The sequence below is a fragment of the Neoarius graeffei genome, chromosome 12, assembly GCF_027579695.1.
Source record: "Neoarius graeffei isolate fNeoGra1 chromosome 12, fNeoGra1.pri, whole genome shotgun sequence".
NCBI lineage: Eukaryota > Metazoa > Chordata > Actinopteri > Siluriformes > Ariidae > Neoarius > Neoarius graeffei.
The window spans coordinates 1,795,416-1,818,072 of NC_083580.1; the positions used below are offsets into that span (position 1 = coordinate 1,795,416).

A 22,657-nucleotide genomic window follows, 5' to 3' on the forward strand; every position below is an offset into this window, starting at 1 on the left:
CCGATTGTATTAAATAGTAAGCACAAAATATGTAGTTTGTCACTTTGACAAAGTATTTAGCCATGAAGTTTTAGGAGTACAGAAGATGGAGAAAAATACTTAGTGTGGAATAATGTAGGTTTTAAAGTTAAATAAATATATAAATAAACAAGTACATACAAATGTGTGAATATTCGAAGCGCTGTCATTTGTGTCCCAGCCGGAGTGTTTTTCTTGTGACACCTCCCTCCCTCCCTTTCATTTCCCCAGACCCAGCTGTGTTTCCGCGCAAACATGTCGAGTTCCTACAGAAACCGGTGAGACAGAAAACTCTGCTGGACGCCAGAAATGTGTGTTAATGAATTTGTTTGGAATAGAAGCGTGTTTGATCTGATTAGCGTTTTGGAAAGACGGATTGAACCGGATGTGCGGGTTAGCGGTGTAGCCGAGCGGCCGAGGAGCAGCAAAGCAGGACTGCGGATAAAACACACATTTCACTGACCTGTTCTTAATGTTAATTTATTTAATTTACATCTTTAATATGTTTAGAAAGTCGCTTTAAGGTTTGTCTAAGCATTACATTGAAGACAAGTCATGAGAAGGAATGACATCTTTAAACTTGCTGCTTTTTCTACTCCATTATACTTGACATTATTGTTGTTGTTGTTGTTATTATTATTATTATTATTATTATTATTATTATTATTAATGAGTTGATAAATGAAGTCAGATGAGTTAAAGCACCAGAAAGACTGCAGAGATTAAAGGAATAGTGAATGAGAAACATTGCTTTTAAGAAAGTGTTTACATAATAATTTATTAATAATAATAATAATTATTATTATTATTATTCAGATCTAAATAAAAATTGATCTCAGTTGATTGACTAGATTTGAATTAAAGAGGAACATTCTCATCTCATCTCATTATCTGTAGCCGCTTTATCCTTCTACAGGGTCGCAGGCGAGCTGGAGCCTATCCCAGCTGACTACGGGCGAAAGGCGGGGTTCACCCTGGACAAGTCGCCAGGTCATCACAGGGCTGACACATAGACACAGACAACCATTCACACTCACATTCACACCTACGCTCAATTTAGAGTCACCAGTTAACCTAACCTGCATGTCTTTGGACTGTGGGGGAAACCGGAGCACCCGGAGGAAACCCACGCGGACACGGGGAGAACATGCAAACTCCGCACAGAAAGGCCCTCGCCGGCCCCGGGGCTCGAACCCGGACCTTCTTGCTGTGAGGCAACAGCGCTAACCACTACACCACCGTGCCGCCCATTATTATTTTTATTATTATTATTATTATTAATGAGTTGATAAATGAAGTCAGATGAGTTAAAGCACCAGAAAGACTGCAGAGATTAAAGGAATAGTGAATGAGAAACATTGCTTTTAAGAAAGTGTTTACATAATTTATTAATAATAATAATTATTATTATTATTATTATTATTATTCAGATCTAAATAAAAATTGATCTCAGTTGATTGACTGGATTTGAATTAAAGAGGAACATTCTGGATAAAATTTAACAGATAGATGATTGGTGTATTAATAAGGTCAACAACTAACTTGACAGGTTTTTATACAAATAAATTCCACATTATTTTGTGTGTTAACCGTAGAAAGGTTCAGGTGCATCTCAGATCGTCTACAATCCTGCAATCTGAACTCGCATCCTTCTGATTCAGTAAAACAAAGATGATGAAATATAATGCATCATGTGACGTATTATATTTGTTTATACAGTTTTTTGTTTTTTTGCAAAATGGTAATAAATAATTAATTCATTGTTTTTATATTTATATCTACAGTTCTGTGCAAAAGTCTTAGGCTCCCTTTTTCATGAGCTTTGTTGTAGATTTCTATTTTATGATTTCTACATTATCAAGTCAAAACATTACAAAAACATTTTACAGTCCAAACGTTCTTTTTTTTGGGGGGGGGTCCAGAACACAAATGTTTGTATCTGAGCAGCATATTCCATAAGAGAGCACTTTTCAGATGATAAAAGAAAGCATAATGAAGGCTGCTGGGTTTTGGTGTAAAATGAAGAAGTGTGACAGTCAAAGTGTCCAGAAGAACTGTGGCTGGTTCTGTAAGATGCTCAGGAAAACCTACAGATCATTTCCACATAAAACCGCGCTCACTGGACCTGAGACGGATATTTTTGTTTGTTTGTTTGTTTGTTTGTTTTTAAAGCAAAGGGTCATCTCACACCAGATATTGACTTTGCATTTATTATGGCCCACTGATTACTGTTTATAGTATTTTTTTTTTAAATGTTGAAATGTTTCATTTCATTATTTTTAAGCTGGTTTGATCTACAACATTTCTTTACATGTGCCTCAGACTTTTGCACAGAACTGTATATATTTTCCACTATAATGTTAATTAACATACTGTTTTGCTTATATTTTTATATTTATATTTCTAGTATATGACAAATAATAAATTGGATTTATTCACACAACTATTTGCCATTACCACTTAACAATAGAATTACTGGTTTTAAATAGAAGCCTGAATAAAAGCAAGTTGTCCCCCCTGTCAAGGAGGATGGAAGGCTGAATCTTTTTTTCGTACTCAGACATGTCAACAGTCTGTTTATAGCCGGTCATCCACACTCTTAGAAAGCAATTGATTGTGTAAAACATGAAGAATTTTCAGAATAAACAATCGATTGAGAGGCTTGCAGGTTCTTTGTGCTTAAAGTAAATTGACTTTATCATTTATCCTGTTTATAGTCAGACACTTTTATCCTAAACAACTTAGAATCCAAAGTTGAAGAGAGATCAGAACTTGGATCTGATCACCAGTAGAGAAGCTTAACTGCTGAGTTGAAGAAGAGTCTTCCAGGTGTTTTAAAGCTTCCAGAAGTTAAAGCGTGCTACTTAAAGTTAGACTTTAACCACAGAACCCGAAAGGTCTTGTGACTGCAGTTAAACATCCACAGGCAGGCTCGTTTCTTTAGTTGAACTTTAAAGCACTAAAAAAAGAACATTGTCAGGCAGGAAAAAGCTCCACAGTGCCTCTGAGACTCGTCCAGTTCACATCACACTGCATTCTGTTCTCCGCTTCCTCACGAGTGACACAAAATAACACCGTTTGTGTTTATTTATTTAAAGGACAGTAATGTTTTCCTGGATGTTTCATCACAAACCTGTAGATCGTGATAAATCTGGTGTATCAGAGTAATGCCTTCAGTACCACGATACAGTTTTGTCATTTCTTTAAACCCTGGTGGATTTCTTCTTCTCCCCCCTTTTTTCCTTTCTGCTGCTCCCGTTGTTTCTCCACAGCAGATAATGTCCCTCCATCTCCTCCTGTCCTCCGTATTTTCCTTTCTCACACGAACCGTCCTCATGTTGTTCTTCACCACATCCATAAATCTCATTTTTGCTCTTCATCTTTTCCTTTGACCTGCAACTCCATCTCCAGCACTCTTTTCAATCATGATAATCTTTTATTCCGTTTAAAAACCAAAAGCGTGATTAGAAATAGCTGATGCACCACTACAGCATTGCTGATGGTTTCTTCACAACATTGTACATCATGATAAATATCGTAGAAATGCCTTCAGTGGTGGTGCCGTGATGCGAAATCTTTGTCGCGTCTCCCAGCTGTGGACTGAACAGTGTGTGTTCGCGTGTTGTAATCATGAAGGAGGATCTGTGAAATCATGCAGGAATAAAAATTGCATTTCTTTGCCACTTATTCTCTCCTGTGGGTGCACAAAATTTTGCACCCAGCTTTTTTTTTTAAACCTATTCTGACGTTCTCGAAGAGCGTTGGTCTAGTACACGTCACACACTCTTGTATAATAAAAATGATACCGCACACGTGCTTAATTTTTATGTAACATTTTTAAATGGTTTGTTGAAAGGATTCAGGAGTTTAAGACGGCGCTGGGTGAGGAGAAGATCGACCTGAAGGCACTACGGGAGCTCTGCTTCGGTGGTAACGTCTCGTTTAATATGGCTTCACTCCATCTTTCTGTCAGACTACTACTAATAATCATAATAATGACTATAATTACTTTTTTCCCCTTTTTTCTTTTCTTTTGTCCAACTGTGGTTAATGACGTTCATCAGGAATTCCTTTCGAGGGTGGGATTCGATCCCTGTGCTGGAAGGTGAGGTACTTTTGGGGTTGTTTAAGGATCTTCATTATGACTGAAATTGACCGTCAGGATTTTCTTTGTCTATCAGTTTATCCTGTACAATATACAGTAGTGCTTGAAAGTTTGTGAACCCTTTAGAATTTTCTATATTTCTGCATATAGAACATCATCAGATTTTCACACAAGTCCTAAAAGTAGATAAAGAGAATCCAGTTAAACAAATGAGACAAAAATATTATACTTGGTCATTTATTTATTGAGGAAAATGATCCAATATTATATACCTGTGAGTGGCAAAAGTATGTGAGCCTTTGCTTTCAGTATCTGGTGTGACCCCCTTGTGCAGCAATAACTGCAGCTAAACGTTTGCGGTAACTGTTGATCAGTCCTGCACACCGGCTTGGAGGAATTTTAGCCCGTTCCTCCGTACAGAACAGCTTCAACTCTGGGATGTTGGTGGGTTTCCTCACATGAACTGCTCGCTTCAGGTCCTTCCACAACATTTCCATTGGATTAAGGTCAGGACTTTGACTTGGCCATTCCAAAACATTAACTTTATTCTTCTTTAATCATTCTTTGGTAGAACAACTTGTGTGCTTAGGGTCGTTGTCTTGCTGCATGACCCACCTTCTCTTGAGATTCAGTTCATGGACAGATGTCCTGATATTTTCCTTTAGAATTCGCTGGTATAATTCAGAATTCATTGTTCCATCAATGATGGCAAGCCGTCCTGGCCCAGATGCAGCAAAACAGACCCAAACCATGATACTACCACCACCATGTTTCACAGATGGGATAAGGTTCTTATGCTGGAATGCAGTGTTTTCCTTTCTCCAAACATAACGCTTCTCATTTAAACCAAAAAGTTCTATTTTGGTCTCATCCGTCCACAAAACATTTTTCCAATAGCCTTCTGGCTTGTCCATGTGATCTTTAGTAAACTGCAGACGAGCAGCAATGTTCTTTTTGGAGAGCAGTGGCTTTCCCCTTGCAACCCTGCCATGCACACCATTGTTGTTCAGTGTTCTCCTAATGGTGGACTCATGAACATTAGCCAATGTGAGAGAGGCCTTCAGTTGCTTAGAAGTTACCCTGGGGTCCTTTGTGACCTCACTGACTATTACACGCCTTGCTCTTGGAGTGATCTTTGTTGGTGGACCACTCCTGGGGAGGGTAACAATGGTCTTGAATTTCCTCCATTTGTACACAATCTGTCTGACTGTGGATTGGTGGAGTCCAAACTCTTTAGAGATGGTTTTGTAACCTTTTCCAGCCTGATGAGCATCAACAACGCTTTTTCTGAGGTCCTCAGAAATCTCCTTTGTTCGTGCCATGATGCACTTCCACAGACATGTGTTGTGAAGATCAGACTTTGATAGATCCCTGTTCTTTAAATAAAACAGGGTGCCCACTCACACCTGATTGTCATCCCATTGATCAAAAACACCTGACTCTAATTTCACCTTCAAATTAACTGCTAATCTGAGAGGTTCACATACTTTTGCCACTCACAGATATGTAATATTGGATCATTTTCCTCAATAAATAAATGACCAAGTATAATATTTTTGTCTCATTTGTTTAACTGGGTTCTCTTTATCTACTTTTAGGACTTGTGTGAAAATCTGATGATGTTTTGGGTCATATTTATGCAGAAATATAGAAAATTCTAAAGGGTTCACAAACTTTCAAGCACCACTGTGAACACAGCAGCATGGTGTGATGAAGCGGAGTAACTGTTCCCACCCTGACTCTGATTATTTTCCTATAACAGCATGTCCCGGTGTGTTTTATTCCTCTTACACCACAGCAAGTCACCAACAATTACAACCTTTTCATTTTTTAATGAATGAAATGAAAGCGTAAACTCCTTAGAAAATGTGTCCAACACTGGAGACTCCTTCTGTAAATGTTAGATAAATGAATGTCTCTTTACGTAAAAGTTGGTTGTTGTGTGGGTTTTATATATTATATTAAAAAAAATCTGAGCTGTTACTATAGAAACAATAATGTATTAATTATAAATAAAGCTATGATTTGTGGCTGCACTCCTGTCAGAGCTGCTCTTACACAGAATTAATCAACACCTTCTGACCAATCGGAGTCCAGAACTCAAAGCAATACATTTAAAACATATTTTAAATCTGTATCTGAACCTTTTTTTTTTTTTTTTTGTTCGTTTGTTTCAGATCTTGTTGAACTACCTGCCCCTGGACCAGACACTATGGGACTCATTCCTGAAAAAGCAGAGGTACACACACACACACACACACACACACACACACACACACAGTGAGTTCCACAGTGAGAGTGAAACAGAAACCCAGTCATTAGTTTCAGATTGAACAAGAGGAATGAAACTGGAAAAACCTCCCTGAGCCACTTACACAAAAATCTTTATATGTGACGAGGAAAAGCTCAGCGAGTGATTTTAAACTTTTACAAATAATAAATTATAACAAATAAAGCCTCATAAGAATCGTCGGCAGTTTGTCGATATTGTACATGTGACATATATCCCATCTGGAGCTGTGATAATGAATGGAAATGTAAAAATGATTCATGCGATTAAGAATCCAGTTGTTCATTCATGATTCAGTTAATGAAACATGATTAGAGTGAAATTTTTTATTTATTTTCTCATGTCCTTTTGCTTCATACTTGAGTTAAAATCCTGTGTTTCAAAAGAGCTTGTGGGGAAACGGCTTTGAGCAGCAATGGAGAGAGAGTGAGAGTGAGTGTGTCACTGAATCGAATCTGTTCAGTGAATTGAATTGAATCGAATCATTTGTCATTTACAAAAATCACTTTTGAATTAAATTGTTAGTGTTTGTGAACTCCTAAACAATCCTATTTATTTATTTATTTATATATATTTTTGCTTTTAATTCACTACAGAAGTGTGTGATTTGTAGAAAATAATGACAATTTTCATACTAAAAACAAGAATCATTGTCATTTTCCCTGAGGTTCTGCTCTGAGTTCATGAACTGCACATTAATAATGTGAAACGATTACACATCCAGGTTTGATGGAGTATTTCTTTTATGTTGTTGATGATTAAATGGAGGAAATTTTTAAAGGACAGATATTTTTTTGTTTTATTTATTTACTTTGTTCATTTATTTTACATTTTATTTAAAGAAAATTCTGACCAAAAATAGAATTTGGAGAACAAACTCATCATTCAGGATTTCATAAAGTCGTACAGTCCTAACTTTAATGAAACTCTTCCGTTATTATTTAAATAATGTTTAATCGATCTCCTATTTGCTTGTTCTTTATTATTTATTTATCTGCATTGTCAAATTTATCACTGAATTAATAAGTGGCAAAAATTGTACTGATTTGCATTTAAGTGTGTGTGTGTGTTTAGGGAGGTTTATTCCCAGTTTCTGAAGGAGATGATCATCCAGCCAGGAATCGCTAAAGCTAATCTGGGTCTCTCCAGAGAGGACGTGACCATGGAGGATCACGTGAGTGATGACGTTTAGCTCTGCTCGTCATCTCACATCTTGCCGTCTTAATTCTGTTTCGATCTAAACGTCCTGCTTTTAACGCTTCTCTTCTCCATCTTCTCTGTGTGTCACAGCCTCTGAATCCGAATCCGGAGAGCCGATGGAACAACTACTTCAAGGATAACGAGGTCCTGTTACAGATCGATAAAGACGTCAGGTACGTCGTGGCGCTTGTGTAAAGAGGAAGCGTAGCAGCCGTTATCCTCGAGCCACACCTCCTTTACGGAGAGTAACCGGAAGAGGCCACACCCACTTCCGTAGGACTGACGACCATGAACACAAACTCTGATCCGTTCCTTCTCAGCCTGCCGTCGTTCAGTCCGTGACGCGGAAATGTTTATTATGAGTCTAATGAGATTCTGTTCACAGTGAATTAAATTGTTCTGAGACAAATAACGTCAATCAATTAGAAATACAGATACAACCGTATTAATACGACTTTGTATGTAACAAATAAATAAAAATTAGAAATGGCTTAAAGCCAGATGGCTTTTCGATTTCATAAAATCGGTGAAATTTAGTTCCGTCTGAAATGTGGTGATTGTGATATCTGTTTATTTCTGTAATATCTCACAAAATATCAGGCCATTCTGTGGCTGGGAAGTTATTTAATTTGAGGGGATTAAAGCAAATAATGTGCATGAAATCGCTCGCTTGGCGCAGTCAAGCAGACAGAGGAAGTCCGTGTGCGCATGCGCAGGTTTACCTTCTTCTTCTTCTTTTGGGTTTTACGGCAGCTGGCATCCACAGTGTTGCATTACTGCCATCTACAGGTTTCCCTTTGAGCGTGCACTGACAGTTCCATCATTCTGTCGCTAAACGAACAGCTGATCACACCGAGGTGCTCGCTGAGCGCCCATATTTATTAGTTTGGTCCTGCGTTTCCTTTCCTTCGTATAGAACATAACATCTTTTCTTCTCGCTTTCTTTCCGTTACTGTAGTCGCTCTTTCACGTTTCATTCGCACACTCACGTCCTCCATTTTTCTCTCCTGTTTCTAATTTGTATCCCACAATGCCTTGCGCGAACGGGGAAAGCCCACCATGTGATGCATGACGTAGTATCTTGTATTGGGTCATGGGGAAGCAGGAAAAAATAGCGGAGAATTTAGGGCCATGTGGCCTTAAATTTATTAATTGTTCTATTTATGAAAAAACTAATAAAATTGGAAGTCTGTAATTTGAATTCAGTAGCTTTTGGTCACTCAACAAAAATAATTGGGTGTTGGGGAAAATTATTTTTATGACTTACACTTGAAAAATCTGAAAGGCAGTACAGCTTTAAAATTAAATTAGAAAAATCGGTAAATTTAAATTGGTAAAATAATCCCGTAATTTGAAAGAGGATTTTTTTTTTCTTTTCCAGAACTGAAACTGAGTATCGGTCAATATTGAGATCCGTCTGATATTTATTTCTTTAACAACTTTAAGTTAAATTTTAATGTGATCTTTTGGAAAAATAAGCACTTCACCATTATCACACACATACATGCACAAAAAACCTCTTGAGTTGTAAATATAATGAATAGAATGATGTCTAAAGTATAAATACAATAAAATGAATCCTCCCAAAGGAAAAAGCAGTGAAGCTCCTTTATATATAAACATCACACTTTCAGAAGTAAACGTCTTTTCCAAAATCCAAGTCCAATCTTTGTCATTTGGTCCAGGATCTGAAATCTGATAGATTTTTCCTCCGATATCCGATCCTGGTATCGGTCCGATAATCAGACTGGGTATCAGATCAGTGCCGTCTCAACTCAAATGCTTCTTAAAAATAGAGGATTTTATTGCTTTGTTACACAAACAGACCTCCATCATACACTAACGTTTTACTTTGTGTGTGTGTGTGTGTGTGTGTGTGTGTGTGTGTGTGTGTGTGTGTGTGCGGATACTCTTCCTGTGTGTTCCCAGGCGTTTATATCCTGACATGGCATTCTTCCAGAGACCCACTGAGTTTCCCTGCCAGTTGATCCTCGACTCACAGAACGAGTACGAAACTCTGCGCAGACGCGTCGAACAAACCACGCTCAAAGCTCAGACCGTCAACCGCAACCGCAGCGGAGTCACCAACGTGAGTGTGTGTGCGCACGTGTGTGTGTGTGTGTGTGTGTGTATTTCAAGGTGTGTTAAATTGCTGAATTTATTTGTGACCTGTTTACTTTGATCAGAGCTCAGATGGTCAAAGAAAGGTGAGTCCTCCTGGTGTGTGTGTGTTGAATTTGTCTTTATTTCTCCTAATTAAAGGAATACTTCATCCTCTCTTTTTAACCTAAACATAGATGATCAGCAAAGGTGTGTTTTTTTTTTTCCTTCTTTAGCTTTTTTTTTTTTAAGCCAGCATCACAAAGCTCATCGCTACCAGTTTAGCGTCGTGTTTTAGCACGCGCACAACATCACACACTCGCATCAAAACACCAAGAGTTTCATAAATCAGTGCTTCAGACTTTAGGCGACGGGTTGATTTAATTTTTGAGTGAAGTGTTTCTTTAACACATGCTTTATAAGGACACACACACACACGGTGCAAAGTGAGCCGGTGAAAGGTCGTGTGTTAATCAGCACTTTAGTGTGAACACAGACGTAGATCAGGTCCCTGAGGTCTTCTTTATTTAGATCTTCATAAGATAAGGGAATTGTCCAGAGGTGAGGCTCATCACCTGTGTGTGTGTGTGTGTGTGTGCGCACATGCTGCAGTAGTGGTGTGTTTCCTCAGCAACTACTCGGAGAGCAGATTTCCTCAGGAGACGCCTGTAAGCAAAAAGACGAGCGTTATGTTCAGAGGGCGTGTCCTTCTACAACAAACAAACAAAATAAATAATATTGTAATATTTTTTGTGTGCAGAATGATCTCTGCTGACCCTTATTTACACTGTCAGTAATAATTCTGACGTGATTAAACAGTGATACCCAGCCGCTGAGTGTTTTTTAATTTTGCGTTGTTGTTGTTGCTGTGTATGCAGTGATCCTTTCTTGCATTTATTCTCTCCTCTCCTTTCCGACCCAAACTGCTGCCAAATGTTGAATGATTTCGGGTTAAACACACTGAAATGCTCTGTTTCTTCTTAAAACTTTCAGCCATCATCATGATCTGTGTCTCAAAATTTAAAACTCACATTTAACCTGATGTTGATTCAAACATCACCTAATCCAGAAGAAAATCCCAAAGGCTCTTGCGCAAAAAAAAAGAGCATTCGGCAGATTTGAGAGCGACGTGAGCAGTTTTTACAATTCAGACACCAACTAAAACAGGAAACATGGACAGTGTTAGTGCTGAGGAAAGTTCTAGAATGGTAGACAAATACGCGGTTTGAAACACGACGTTAATTTGTTTGTTCCGACGTGGACACTGTCGCGTGTGGGATGCGATCCCCTTGGACGTTTGCGTTAATTTCTGAGGATGTGCACAAACGACGCTCCAAACAACCACAGGATTCATGCGGCAGCCATCTTACAGACACGTACACGCAGTTTAAAACAAACCGTTAGAATTGTCCCATGACTGTTCCACCTCTAAAGACCTTGTGAAAAATAAATAGTATATTGTTATCTGCTGTTCTCCTCAGACTCAATATTTTTTTGCAGCATGGTGGTCCCCTCACTCTGACCTTTGACCCCTAGGTGAGTTCCCCGGGCAAAGCACTGAACCTGTACCCATCCAACGAGTACGAGGTTTTGCCGAACGGTTGTGAGGCGCACTGGGAGGTGGTGGAGCGAATCCTGTTCATCTATGCCAAGCTGAACCCAGGCATCGCCTACGTCCAGGGCATGAACGAGATCGTCGGGCCGATTTACTACACCTTCGCCATCGACCCCAACCCAGAGTGGAAAGGTAAATAACAACAACATAATAATAATAATAAAACCGACTGCTGTTGAAGGTTTTTGTCAGGTTGAGGCTGCAGTGGTGTGTGCGACTCTGCTGCCCCCTGCAGGAAGCACCATGTCACTACACACCACTCACTCCATTAATGTCTCATCCATCTTAATTTCACAATTTTCTTTCTTTTTTCTGATTAATAATTAATCACTTTTCTTTCTTTTTGATCACTAATCTCTCCTTTCTCCCTCTGTCTCTCTTCCGTTTTCCTGTCATCTGTCAGAGCACGCTGAGGCCGACACGTTCTTCTGTTTCACCAACCTGATGTCGGAGAACCGCGACAACTTCATTAAGAGCCTGGACGACTCGCAGTGCGGCATCACATACAAGATGGAGAGCGTCTTCTCCATGCTCAAGGAGAAGGACCTGGAGCTCTACATGAAACTGGTGAGTGTTAAAATCACTTCCTGTTCACTATTTGTACACTTCCTGTGCATCACACAGTGTCTTTTAGGGTCGTGTCTGAAATCACAGTGAAAGGTTGAGTTTAGTAATTAATTTCTCGCTCTCCCCCGTATATCCCTCGTTCCGTCCCCACAGCAGGAGCAGAATATAAAGCCGCAGTACTTTACGTTCCGCTGGCTGACTTTGCTGCTCTCTCAGGAGTTTCTGCTGCCAGATGTGATCCGGATTTGGGATTCGCTTTTTTCCGATCAGGATCGTTTCCACTTCCTCATACTCGTCTGCTGCGCCATGCTCACGTAAGACCAGTTTCATCTCTCCTCTCTCTCTCTCTCACGCCATGTTTACATATTTTTGTTTTTTTATTTATTTGTTTGTTTCTTGTTTTGTTTCAGTTTAATTCGTGATCAGTTGCTGGCAGGAGACTTTACAACCAACATGAGATTACTCCAGGTATCTCTCTCACACACACACACACACACACACACACACACACACACACACACACACACAGCACAGTTAAAAGACTGCCTCAGTGAATGATGGGTAACGTGTGTGTGGTGTTCTATTTATTTATTTTAGGATTACCCCATTTCAGACGTACACACCATCCTCACCAAGGCGAAGGAGCTGCAGGACGGCTCGTAGCTCACACACTTGTCATACAGAGAAACCATGACAACCAGAGCAGTGCCGCGTTGCCTCCTGGGAAGGATGTCATCTTTCTGCCATTGCATTATGGGAAATTACGGGAGAAACCTTACGCCTCGGCTTATGGCTCGTGGGCCGCGCCTCTCGTAGTCAGACTGTGTGTGTGTGTGTGTGTGTGCGCGCGCGCGTTTGATTGCACTGAACACTTGAAAAGGATCCAGCAGTGTCCAAAACACTCTCCAAATTTGCAATCCAAGTGAAGGTTTCTCAGTGTTTATTTTTTATTTTTTTCACTTAATTTTTTTTAAAGCCTTTTACTTTATAAATGTTGACTTAATTTGATTTTTTTTTTTTTTTTACGATGAATGTATTCATGATGGAAAGGAAGAGCAGAAATTTAACAGCAGCACACGCCATTAACAAACATTTCTACTACACTAAGCACATGCCAATCATCAGTTATACGATTCTTGAGCCAAAAAAAAGCCAACAAACCCCATGTATCAACACTCCACTGTTTTTGTTGCTATGGTTACATTTTAGGCGGGTGTTATCTTCTTCGTCACTCTGTGCTCTAAGGAATTAACGAAGACTCGGTAAGACTGACATTGGATGTGTCCTAATAATGCGTTACACCACAGTGCTGCTGAGTTCTGGACTCTGATTGGTCAGAAGGTGTTGATTAATTTTCTATAACGGCAGCCCTGATAGCAGTGCAGGTTTATATTAATGCACTCATTTCAGTACGTTATTTCACAGGGGCGTGTACAGCGGACGCTCCACTGATGATGAGCAGATTAAAAAGGGTTTTGTGGAAGGAGATGTTTATGTAACATTTATGGAAGGAGTCTCCAGTGTCAGAGGTAAAGCTGTAACTAAGTTTTTCAACATTTTCAGGTGTTTTTGTTTTTGGTCTTATTACCTTCAGGAGAAAGTAAGAACAGGAACACCGACTTTCAACAACTATAAACGGTGAAGAATGTGGTGTAAGCGGAATAAAATGCGTAGGGATGTGCTCTTATAGGAAACTAATCAACGTTGTTGTGGTAACTACACTTCAGCACGCCAACAGCACGTTGTGTTTTGTTCTTTACGGAGCGGCTACTTTGAGCGTTATTCCTCAGTTTAATATGATCCGTGTGAGAAACCATCATGGGGAAGTGAATTATGGGATATAATCAGAAGCTGTTCGGGGTGTGAAGCTGAATACAGGGATATACTTCAACCTCCTTATCCTGAATAAAGGATGGAGTATCAGCTGCGTGTGTGTGTGTGTGTGTGAGAGAGAGAGAGAGAGAGAGAGAGAGAGATGGTTTTAGTCTCCGATGCCTTTTCTACTGACATGGAGCCAGTGCTGTTCCGGTTCTCTAAACTGTTACATCATAATGTGGGCGGAGCTTACAGACGGAGCTTAACTTCAAACTAAGACCTTATTGTCCAATTCCTTACGTCTTGATTAGTTTTAATGTCACTCACTCAACAAGGGCGGAGCTTAGCCTGCATTATATTATATCAGCCAACTGCAGACTTGATCAGTCGTCTCAGTTGAGGAGGCGTGACCTCTGTGATGTCTGCTTTTGAAACAGGTGTGGCCTCTCCGTGTTCTTGCTAGAAATGGAGGTGTGGCCTTTTAGCCTGTTCCTTCTAGTGATGGAGGTGTGGCCTCTGCACCTGTCAGTCCCACTGGAGGGGGTGTGGCTTCTCTGGTGTTTGTCCTGTTGAAGGCATGTCAATTCCACTAATGAGGTGTGACCATTGTGATGTCCGTTGTCATGTGATGCCTTTCTGCCTGTTAGTCATAGTGAAGTGGGTGTGGCTTTGTTCCAGTCATTTCCAGTGAAGGTGGCTTCTTTTGCCCGTCAGTCCTACTAAAAGAGGCATAATTGAGGAGATAGAGGTGTGGCCTGTGTGCTTGTCAGTGCTGATAAAGAAGGTGTGGCCTCTGTAGTTTTGGTTACTGTGAAGGTGTGGCATATGTTTGTCAAATCCAGGAAAATGGGTGTGGCATTTGGGAATACAATTGTCATTCCTATTGAAGGAGGTGTGGCCTGTGTATCTGGCAGTCTTGGTGAAAGAGGCGTGGCCTCTCACTCAGTTAGTTGTGGCTTCAGAACCAAACGGAGTTGCTGAATGAAGGGTTCCAGGTAAAGTTCTGGCACCGTGTCTGTGGAAAAGTGTTTGAGTTTACTAACCACGTACTAATCCCAGTAACGCATTACCACATCTGCTGTTTAAATCTGCTAAAGTGTTTAATCTTCAGCACAGTATGGACGCTGTTTCTGTCCTTGACCGCTGGAAAGATGGAACTGGAAAACTGTAACTGAGCTGTACAGATGAACAAATAGACCTGTGCTGGTATTGACTTTCACATCATCAAAGCTAACTTTTTTTTTCTTGTATAAATACAGTGTTGGTAATGTTACTCTTTTACGAGTTACTGCACACTACAATGTTCTTGTTCTGTTCAGCAGAAAATGAATATTGGACTGTTTCTGTAAAATGTACCATTATACACTTGTCCTTGTTCCACATTCCTCATGCCACAGATATTTATCTCACTGCCCAAAATCCCAGTGCTCCCTACATAGGCAGCCTTAGGAGTGACGTTAATGTTGAGACGTCCACAATAACAATATTGCCATTGATTCCTGGCACATGCTTCAAAGCAATTGAATCACGATGCCACTTTCCAGCTTGATTTATTAAACGGATGACACAAACGGATGATTAATGCAGATCTGTCGAATGTGTTCACTTTCCCAAATGATTTGAAACCTGATTTTGTGATGCTTTCTGATGATTTTAACACTAAAGGGTTGTTTTTGGAAAACTCGACTCCAGACTCTTGATCTCATTGAAGAATTTCTTTTCTTTTTTTAAAATACTAATCCATATAAATGTAAACATTCTGCTTGTCTAACGGGATTTTCGAGAGGATTTGTCAGTGATTATCTCACTTGTGGTGGTTAAAGTTGGAGTAAGGGGCTTTTAATATAAAATGTGCCAGGACCTGATTTGAGTGTGTGGGTTTTTTTTCCCCTCTCTCTCTTTTGGAAAAAATCCCAAAATTGCCATAAATTTATTTTAAACCTATAGCTAACTTGTTTCACAGAAATTCCAAAATTAAAAAAAATGCAGTAACTATAAATGGATAAAAAGTATGACATTTCCCTATTAATAAATTGTAATTGTTGACCAGTTGCCATGGAGATCTAGGAGGAATAAAACACTTGAGGTGAGAACTCCTCTGATGCTTGGCAGCTCATCAGTCAGCTCTGTGGAGGTGTTCAGTGTCTCGGGCAGATTGTTGATGTGTTTTCTGACTCTGTGTGACATGCTGATCTCTGTAAACATGGAGAAAAACGAGGAAGTTACAGAGATTTTATTTTTGCCTCCGTAAGGTGCAGGAGGCATTATGTTTTCGGGTTGTGCGTCTGTCCGTCCCGAAACCTTGTGAACGCGATATCTCAAAGGCTAATGAAAGGAATTTCACCAAACTTTCACCATTTGTGCGCTTTGGGACAAACACGAACTGATTAGATTTTGAGGTTAAAAGGTCACAGGTCAAGATTACTGTGAGGTCAAATGTCCATCCCCAAACATTGTGAACACCATATCTCAAAGACTAATGAAAGGAATTTCACCAAGCTTTCACCATTTGTGTATTTGGGGACAAAGATAAATTGATTAGATTTTGAGGTCAAAAGGTCTCAGGTCAAGGTTACTGTGAGGTCAAATGTCTGTCCGAAAACCTTGTGAAAATATCTCCAAGGCTAATGAAAGGAATTTCACCAAACTTTCACCATTTGTGCGCTTTGGGACAACCATGAACTGATTAGATTTTGAGGTTAAAAGGTCACAGGTCAAGATTACTGTGAGGTCAAATGTCCATCCCCAAATCACAACTTAATAAGGCGTGTAGTCTACCAGGCGGAGGCGTCCCCATCGACGCCGTTGGCGTCGAGTTCTATCTTTTTTTTAATATATAAAGTCAAAGCTCCAGCTTTCTTTGGCTTCCTTCCTCAGTACAGGCGTGTCCCTCTGGGGGGGCTAAAGTCTGAAGCAAAATTAATGTACAAATGGAGCTGCTGAGGTGTGTGTGTGTGTGTGTGTGTGTGTGAGAGAGAGAGAGAAAGATGCTAAACTGGTGCCTATAAGCTTTCATTATTAATTGTTATGGAAGCCAAAACTAAAAAAGTGAACTCGAAATGTAAAACAGGTGTGTGTGTGTGTGCGCGCGCTTTACATTTGGTTTAAAGGAAATGCTGGACATTTACTTGTTGGTGAACTGCTGCTTTAAGTGTCATGAACACTCCAGCTATCTGACAGTTTATTGGGTCAGAATGAATGCTAAAGACATCCAAGCCTTCAACATTCTCTCTCTCTCTCTCTCTCTCTCTCTCTCCTCATGTCTGTTGCGTAACACTGGTTCTCTGATTACTTCCACATGGTGCTGAGTCGAGTGTTTCAACACTCTCTCGTTCAGCAGTACTGAGGTCACTAACACACACATCCTTGAACTGAGAGGGAGGTGATGGGGATAAACACATTAAACTGCCTCGTGTTCTGGATCTCAACTTCTCTATCTACATGTCCATGCTCTTTCTGAATAGTGTTCCTGAACCCCACTCATGAACATGTTTGGCTTCTTCGTCTACTGTCCGATCCAGCAGCTCTTAACTAACAAAACTCTCTCTTCTCCTTTTTTGGTTATTAGATAACATCGAGTCAGTTTATTTGTATTGCGCTTTTAACAACAGATACTTCCACAAAGCAGCTTTAGAAAAAAATAAAGACTTTAAACATATGAGCCAATTTTATCCCCAATGATGAAGCCTGAGATGACGGTGGTGAGGAAAAACTCCCTCAGGCAACACGAGGAAGAAACCTTGAGAGGAACCAGACTCTAAAGAGAAACCATCCTCATCTGGGTGATAACAGATAGGGTGATTATAAATAACTAATTTCTATAACGTGTAACCAGGAAATTCATTATAGTTTAACAGGAAGTCTGTTTTGTTGAAGTTATCAACTGTTCATTGACGGAGACTCGAGTGTAAAACTGTTCATGACAACTGCAGTCCTAAAGTTATCATGGTGATGGTAGTCCTAAAGCATTGCAGCAAAACTGTAAGTGTCCAGAGCATCTTCTAAGTGTATCTTTATACGGAGCTGTCCTCCACAGGAGTGATGAGATGAGACTCCAGCCAGAAGTAGGGCATCAGGATGGATCAGGCAGGTCCGAGAGCAGGAGAGGTTCAGCGTGACTAGTGTCTCAGGAGTGAGAGAGAGAGAGAGAGAGAGAGAGAGGTTGTTAGGTTTGACTGTTTTAGCCTTAAGGTTAAAAGTATACATTTTGTGCTAAGTGCAAGCAGGGAATCCGGCAAGACTAAATATGACGACATAACTAAAAGGGAGCGCCACAAGGAAACGCAGACATGAGGGAGCCCTGGGACAAAAAGCAGCAGCCACTCAACCGTCATAAGGTTTATCTATTAAACACACAATGCATTAATTGTTAATGATGTCATTTCATTTAATCTTTGGAACTTTTTACTTTTACATTCATTTGTCTTCCATAATCACTTCATCCAGCTCGGGGTGGCGGTGATTCCAAAGTCTATCCCAGGAACATATCCTGCGCATGAAGCAGGAATACACCTAGAATGGGAAGCCAGTCCATCCCAGAGCAACATATATATATATATATACACACACACACACACACACACCATTTGGAGGTGGGAGGAAACTGGAGAACCCTGAGGAAACCCATACAGACAACGTGCAACGCTGGGACAAGGAACTTTACTAGCTCTAACTGGAACCCTTTCTGATAGAAACTTTAAGGGTTCTCGCAGAGGAACAAACTTTTTTCCCCCTTTTCTAAATCTATGAATATAAATTCTGCCATGTTTTTGTATTTCTGAAAAAAGTAAGCTTTCACTAAGACCAAACTTCAAGACAGTTTGTAGATTAGACTTGATGTGTGATGTAATCAAAATGATTCAGTAGATTCTTTTCAGCCTCTTCCTCAGTGTGAGTGGTGACTCTCGGCTATGTGGATCAGACAGCAGGACAGAAAGGATCCGATTCAACACAGGAAATATTGTCTGGTTTAGAAAAAACCCAGCAAGGAGCAGTTTGAGAGTCAAAAGAGTCGACTCATATTGTTGATGTGATTCAAATGACCCGACTCACTGACGAGTCGGAATTCTCATCATTAGTTTATGAGTAGAACAGATTAAAGAGTCAAATATGATCGGTTCATGCCTGCGAATCAACTGATCGTTTGAATCAATTCAAAAATGAATCAATTCGTTGGTGAATCAGTCATCACGAGCAGCTCCGCTTGTCTGAGCTTCACCCCGGCTGATGTTTATGCTGGACAAACCGGGACACAATCAGTGTCCGTGCTGTGATTGATGGGTGCTGGGTGCTGTGTTGAGTCAGTTATTGTACAGAATCTGGGCTTGCCTTTATTTAAAAAAAAAAACTAATTAGAGTTGATTGTATGTTCATATTTAATTCAATATTATGTTCAATAAATTAAAAAAAGTTTGTTATAAAACCTATGCTTTATATATATATATATATATATATATATATATATATATATATATATATATAGTGTGTGTGTGTGTTTGTCAGTTACATATATGTTATTTACCAGCTTAAGGTCGGTATCATGAAATACCGTGACCAAGGTCTTGAAAGTACTGAGCGAGGCCCTCTGGGCTGAGGTCAGTATTTAAGGCCGAGGTCACGGTATTTCACCATACGGACCGACCTTAAGCTGGTAAATAATATATTTATTTTTTTCTTTACCAAATTCTAACAGAAAACGAGAGCGCCCAAAAGGGAAAACCGAGCCGAGCCGCCATTTTGAATCCTCATTCACGGCTGTAATGCAAATGGCTTCCTCCTCGGTATACAAGTGCACTTCCATGGCAGGAAAAAAAACTACATTTTGCCGCCTATGTAGTCCCCTATTTATACAAATAGGAGCCATTCAGGATTCAGCCATGTTTTTACTCAGTGTTAGCAAATTACAGGTTTTTAGCTTTCTCCTGAAATGTTTTCTTTAATTTTGTCTTCCTCAGGGTAGTAAAACTCGCTTTCACTGTGAAGACTGTCGTTATCGCTATCCATGCTGTAAAATTAATGCTATTCTCCTGAGAAATGTGAAAATAAATGTTGACAAAAATTGCTACTTGCTAATTGTTAAAACTGTTAATGTTATAGTCATGTTGTCTGTTGTTGCCCAAATGAGGGTGGGTTCCCTTTTGAGTCTGGTTCCTCTCGAGGTTTCTTCCTCATCAAATCAAGTTTATTTGTATAGCGCTTTTAACAATAAACATTGTCTCAAAGCAGCTTTACAGAATTTGAACGACTTAAAACATGAGCTAATTTTATCCCTAATCTATCCCCAATGATGAAGCCTGTGGCGACGGTGGCAAGGAAAAACTCCCTCAGACGACATGAGGAAGAAACCTCGAGAGGAACCAGACTCAAAAGGGAACCCATCCTCATTTGGGCAACAACAGACAGCATGACTATAATATTAACAGTTTTAACAGGTATAACCCTCAACTGTCCTCATGGGGCCGTCCTTCACAGGAGCGGTGCGATAAAACTCCGACCAGACACAGGGCACCAGGATGGATCAAGCAGGTCCGAGGGGCAGAAGAGGCCAGCATCTCAATCCCAGGATCAACATGTAACTCAGAGGGACAGATTGGGGGGGGGGGGGGGGGGGGGGGGAATGTCCTCATGTCGTCTGAGGGAGTTTTTCCTTGCCACCGTCGCCACAGGCTTGCTCATTGGGGATAGATTAGGGATAAAATTAACTCACGTTTTAAGTCGTTCAAATTCTGTAAAGCTGCTTTGCGACAATGCTTATTGTTAAAAGCGCGAAACAAATAAACTTGACTTGACTTGGCTATTGTGTTTGTTGTTGTGAATGAGCGAGTCGCCAGAGGTCTGTAACTGGGGTCCGTAACCAGGGTCCGTAACCGGGGTCCGTACCGTAGGATACGGACCCGCTTGCCAGCCAATCAGAGCGCAGGATTTGGACTGCGAAAAAAAAAATAGTATATCACATATTACCGTATTTTCTGGACTATAGAGCGCACCTGTATATAAGCCGCATCCGCTCTATTTTTTAAAAAAAATTAAAAAAAAGATATACAAGCCACACCGGGCTATAAGCCGCAGATCTCTATGTTGAAAAATTAGATATTTACTGCATGTACAGAATGATTTTGTACTGTAAATGTACATGTATGTACCTGAACAGATTCTTTCCGAACAGTGCCTTTTAACACGGCAGCAACTTTGCTGATTAAAACGGAACAGAACCAAGAGAAAATAACCGGTATTTATTTACCTTCATTTCTCCTGTGTTTGAAACCACAAGTCACTTTAATCATCTTCGCTGGATTTGAAAATAATTACCAGTTAGTAATTTGTCATGCGTGTTCTATCTGCTAAAGATCTGCTAATTCTTCTTTGCATTGATTTTTCGTCTATCTTATTTTTGATTCTACTTCCGGTTAGAGCGCCCCTAGCGGTGGAAGAAAAATCCACAGAATAGCCGCACCTTTGTATAAGCCGCATGGTTCAAAACCTAGGAAAAAAGTAGCGGCTTAGGCAGCTGGGCCATAGAAGGTTCACGCTGCATGCTGCATGCTGCACGCTACACGCTACACGTTCACGTGAAGAACCGGACCCTGGGCCATTAAACTTCATGCTTGGATGTTCACGTGTTGCGTCTGTTCTACTTTGACCGAGTAACCAACAATATGGACTCTTCGGATGACGACGATTGCCTCATTCTGCTTTTACTGAGACAGAGGAAGAGAAAAAGGAACAGAATTTGGAGCCGAGAACACTTCCTTCTGAGAGAAACCCGTGGTGAATTTCACCGAACATTCTATAATCTGCTTGACAACCCCGATGAAGAACTATTTTTCAATTATACCATTCAATTATATTTTTTCTGAAGTTTTCCCCTGAAAGCATAGAGTTATCTCCCTAGACCCGTTCTGATTGGCTGGCGCGGCGGTGACCGCATGCATTGACTGGAATTTCCATCTGCACGCCTAGAAAAAAGTGTGCATGTTCATTTCTCGCTTCACGCGTGAAGTGTGCAGCGTGCAACGTGAACGCCGTTCTATGGCCCAGAGCAAGTCATGCTACGTTTGTCCACTTTTCTTTACACGCGTGTAGCGTGCAGCATGCAGCGTGAACCTTCTATGGCCCAGCTGCCTTATAGTCCAGAAAATACGGTACATGGGCATGGACTCAGGCTGCCAGTCAGTGTGTGACCCCGCCTTTGAAAAATCCTAGCTCCGCCCCTGTTTCAGACTGTTATCAGGCGTCCAATCCGATCCGATCCGATCTCAGTACTGAAAGCCAAGCCAGCGTGCTGATTTTGAGCCGCTCTACCCCGCATACAGCGTGCGGTCCGGCGGTCCGAGCCCCTTCATCTGGCTGCGTTTTACTGAAATCAGCGCGTGAATAAAAGCGGCGGAGCGCGCGCTGTCGGTGTGATTGATGTGTGCGGGTTGCGGTTCCGTTGCGGATGCGGAGGATGTGATGTGAGGATGTGATGTGAGGATGCAGCGGGAAGAAACGCGGAGGGAGCGGAGCCGGACTGAGCTCCAGAGATAAGCAGAGAGGCCGTCCATTTTGTCAGAGAAGCAGAAAAAAGCAGGAGATGGAATTACAGCATAATCTGGAGGAAAGATGGAAGAACGCGCGCGCTGTGCCTTAAAAACGGGATGAGTGTTTGGGATGCGCTGCTGGTTTTGTTGCTGTTGATTCGGAGAAAAACGGAACCGAGAATGATGAAGCTGCTGCATCTTCCTCATCCTCATCCTCATCACTCTGCCCTGAAGCGCGCGCTCAACTCTTCTGATCTCGGATTAAATCCGCACAAACCCGGGTTTAACCCGGGACTGTAAAATCGGGAGGAGGATTGTGCATCACTGCAGACTTTATGAAGTGGCCTAGTGTGCATCATCTAGTGTGCACAGACCTGCATCCTGAAGCATCACCTGGCCACTCTCAGAAGAAAAGGTCAAAGGTAAAC

The 22,657-nt window shown here is 40.7% G+C and overlaps 2 protein-coding genes across 2 annotated transcripts in view; both read left to right on the plus strand.

Annotated features, from left to right (window-relative positions):
* The first annotated feature begins 225 nt into the window (after positions 1 to 225).
* On the plus strand, positions 226 to 15,391 carry tbc1d13 (TBC1 domain family, member 13). The gene is made up of 12 exons (XM_060935312.1): positions 226 to 296; positions 3,875 to 3,948; positions 4,083 to 4,123; positions 6,301 to 6,362; positions 7,488 to 7,587; positions 7,704 to 7,786; positions 9,543 to 9,702; positions 11,250 to 11,460; positions 11,732 to 11,895; positions 12,049 to 12,209; positions 12,306 to 12,363; positions 12,493 to 15,391. Exons 1-12 carry the CDS (start codon positions 274 to 276, stop codon positions 12,556 to 12,558), a joined length of 1,203 nt encoding a protein of 400 aa, XP_060791295.1. The 5' UTR covers positions 226 to 273; the 3' UTR covers positions 12,559 to 15,391.
* A 6,615-nt stretch (positions 15,392 to 22,006) lies between these two features.
* Positions 22,007 to 22,657, plus strand: part of LOC132895110 (ral guanine nucleotide dissociation stimulator-like) — a 54,113-nt gene continuing 53,462 nt past the window's right edge. Inside the window, exon 1 of the mRNA XM_060935316.1 lies at positions 22,007 to 22,657. This exon is cut by the window's right edge and continues 978 nt beyond it. The gene's annotated coding sequence lies outside the window, so the exon portion shown is untranslated.

Coding starts and splice junctions, on each gene's coding strand:
- tbc1d13 (XM_060935312.1), top strand. CDS start 274: ATGTCGAGTTCCTACAGAAACCG. Junction 297..3,874: donor TCGAGTTCCTACAGAAACCG/GTGAGACAGAAA, acceptor GTTTGTTGAAAG/GATTCAGGAGTTTAAGACGG. Junction 7,588..7,703: donor ACGTGACCATGGAGGATCAC/GTGAGTGATGAC, acceptor TGTGTGTCACAG/CCTCTGAATCCGAATCCGGA.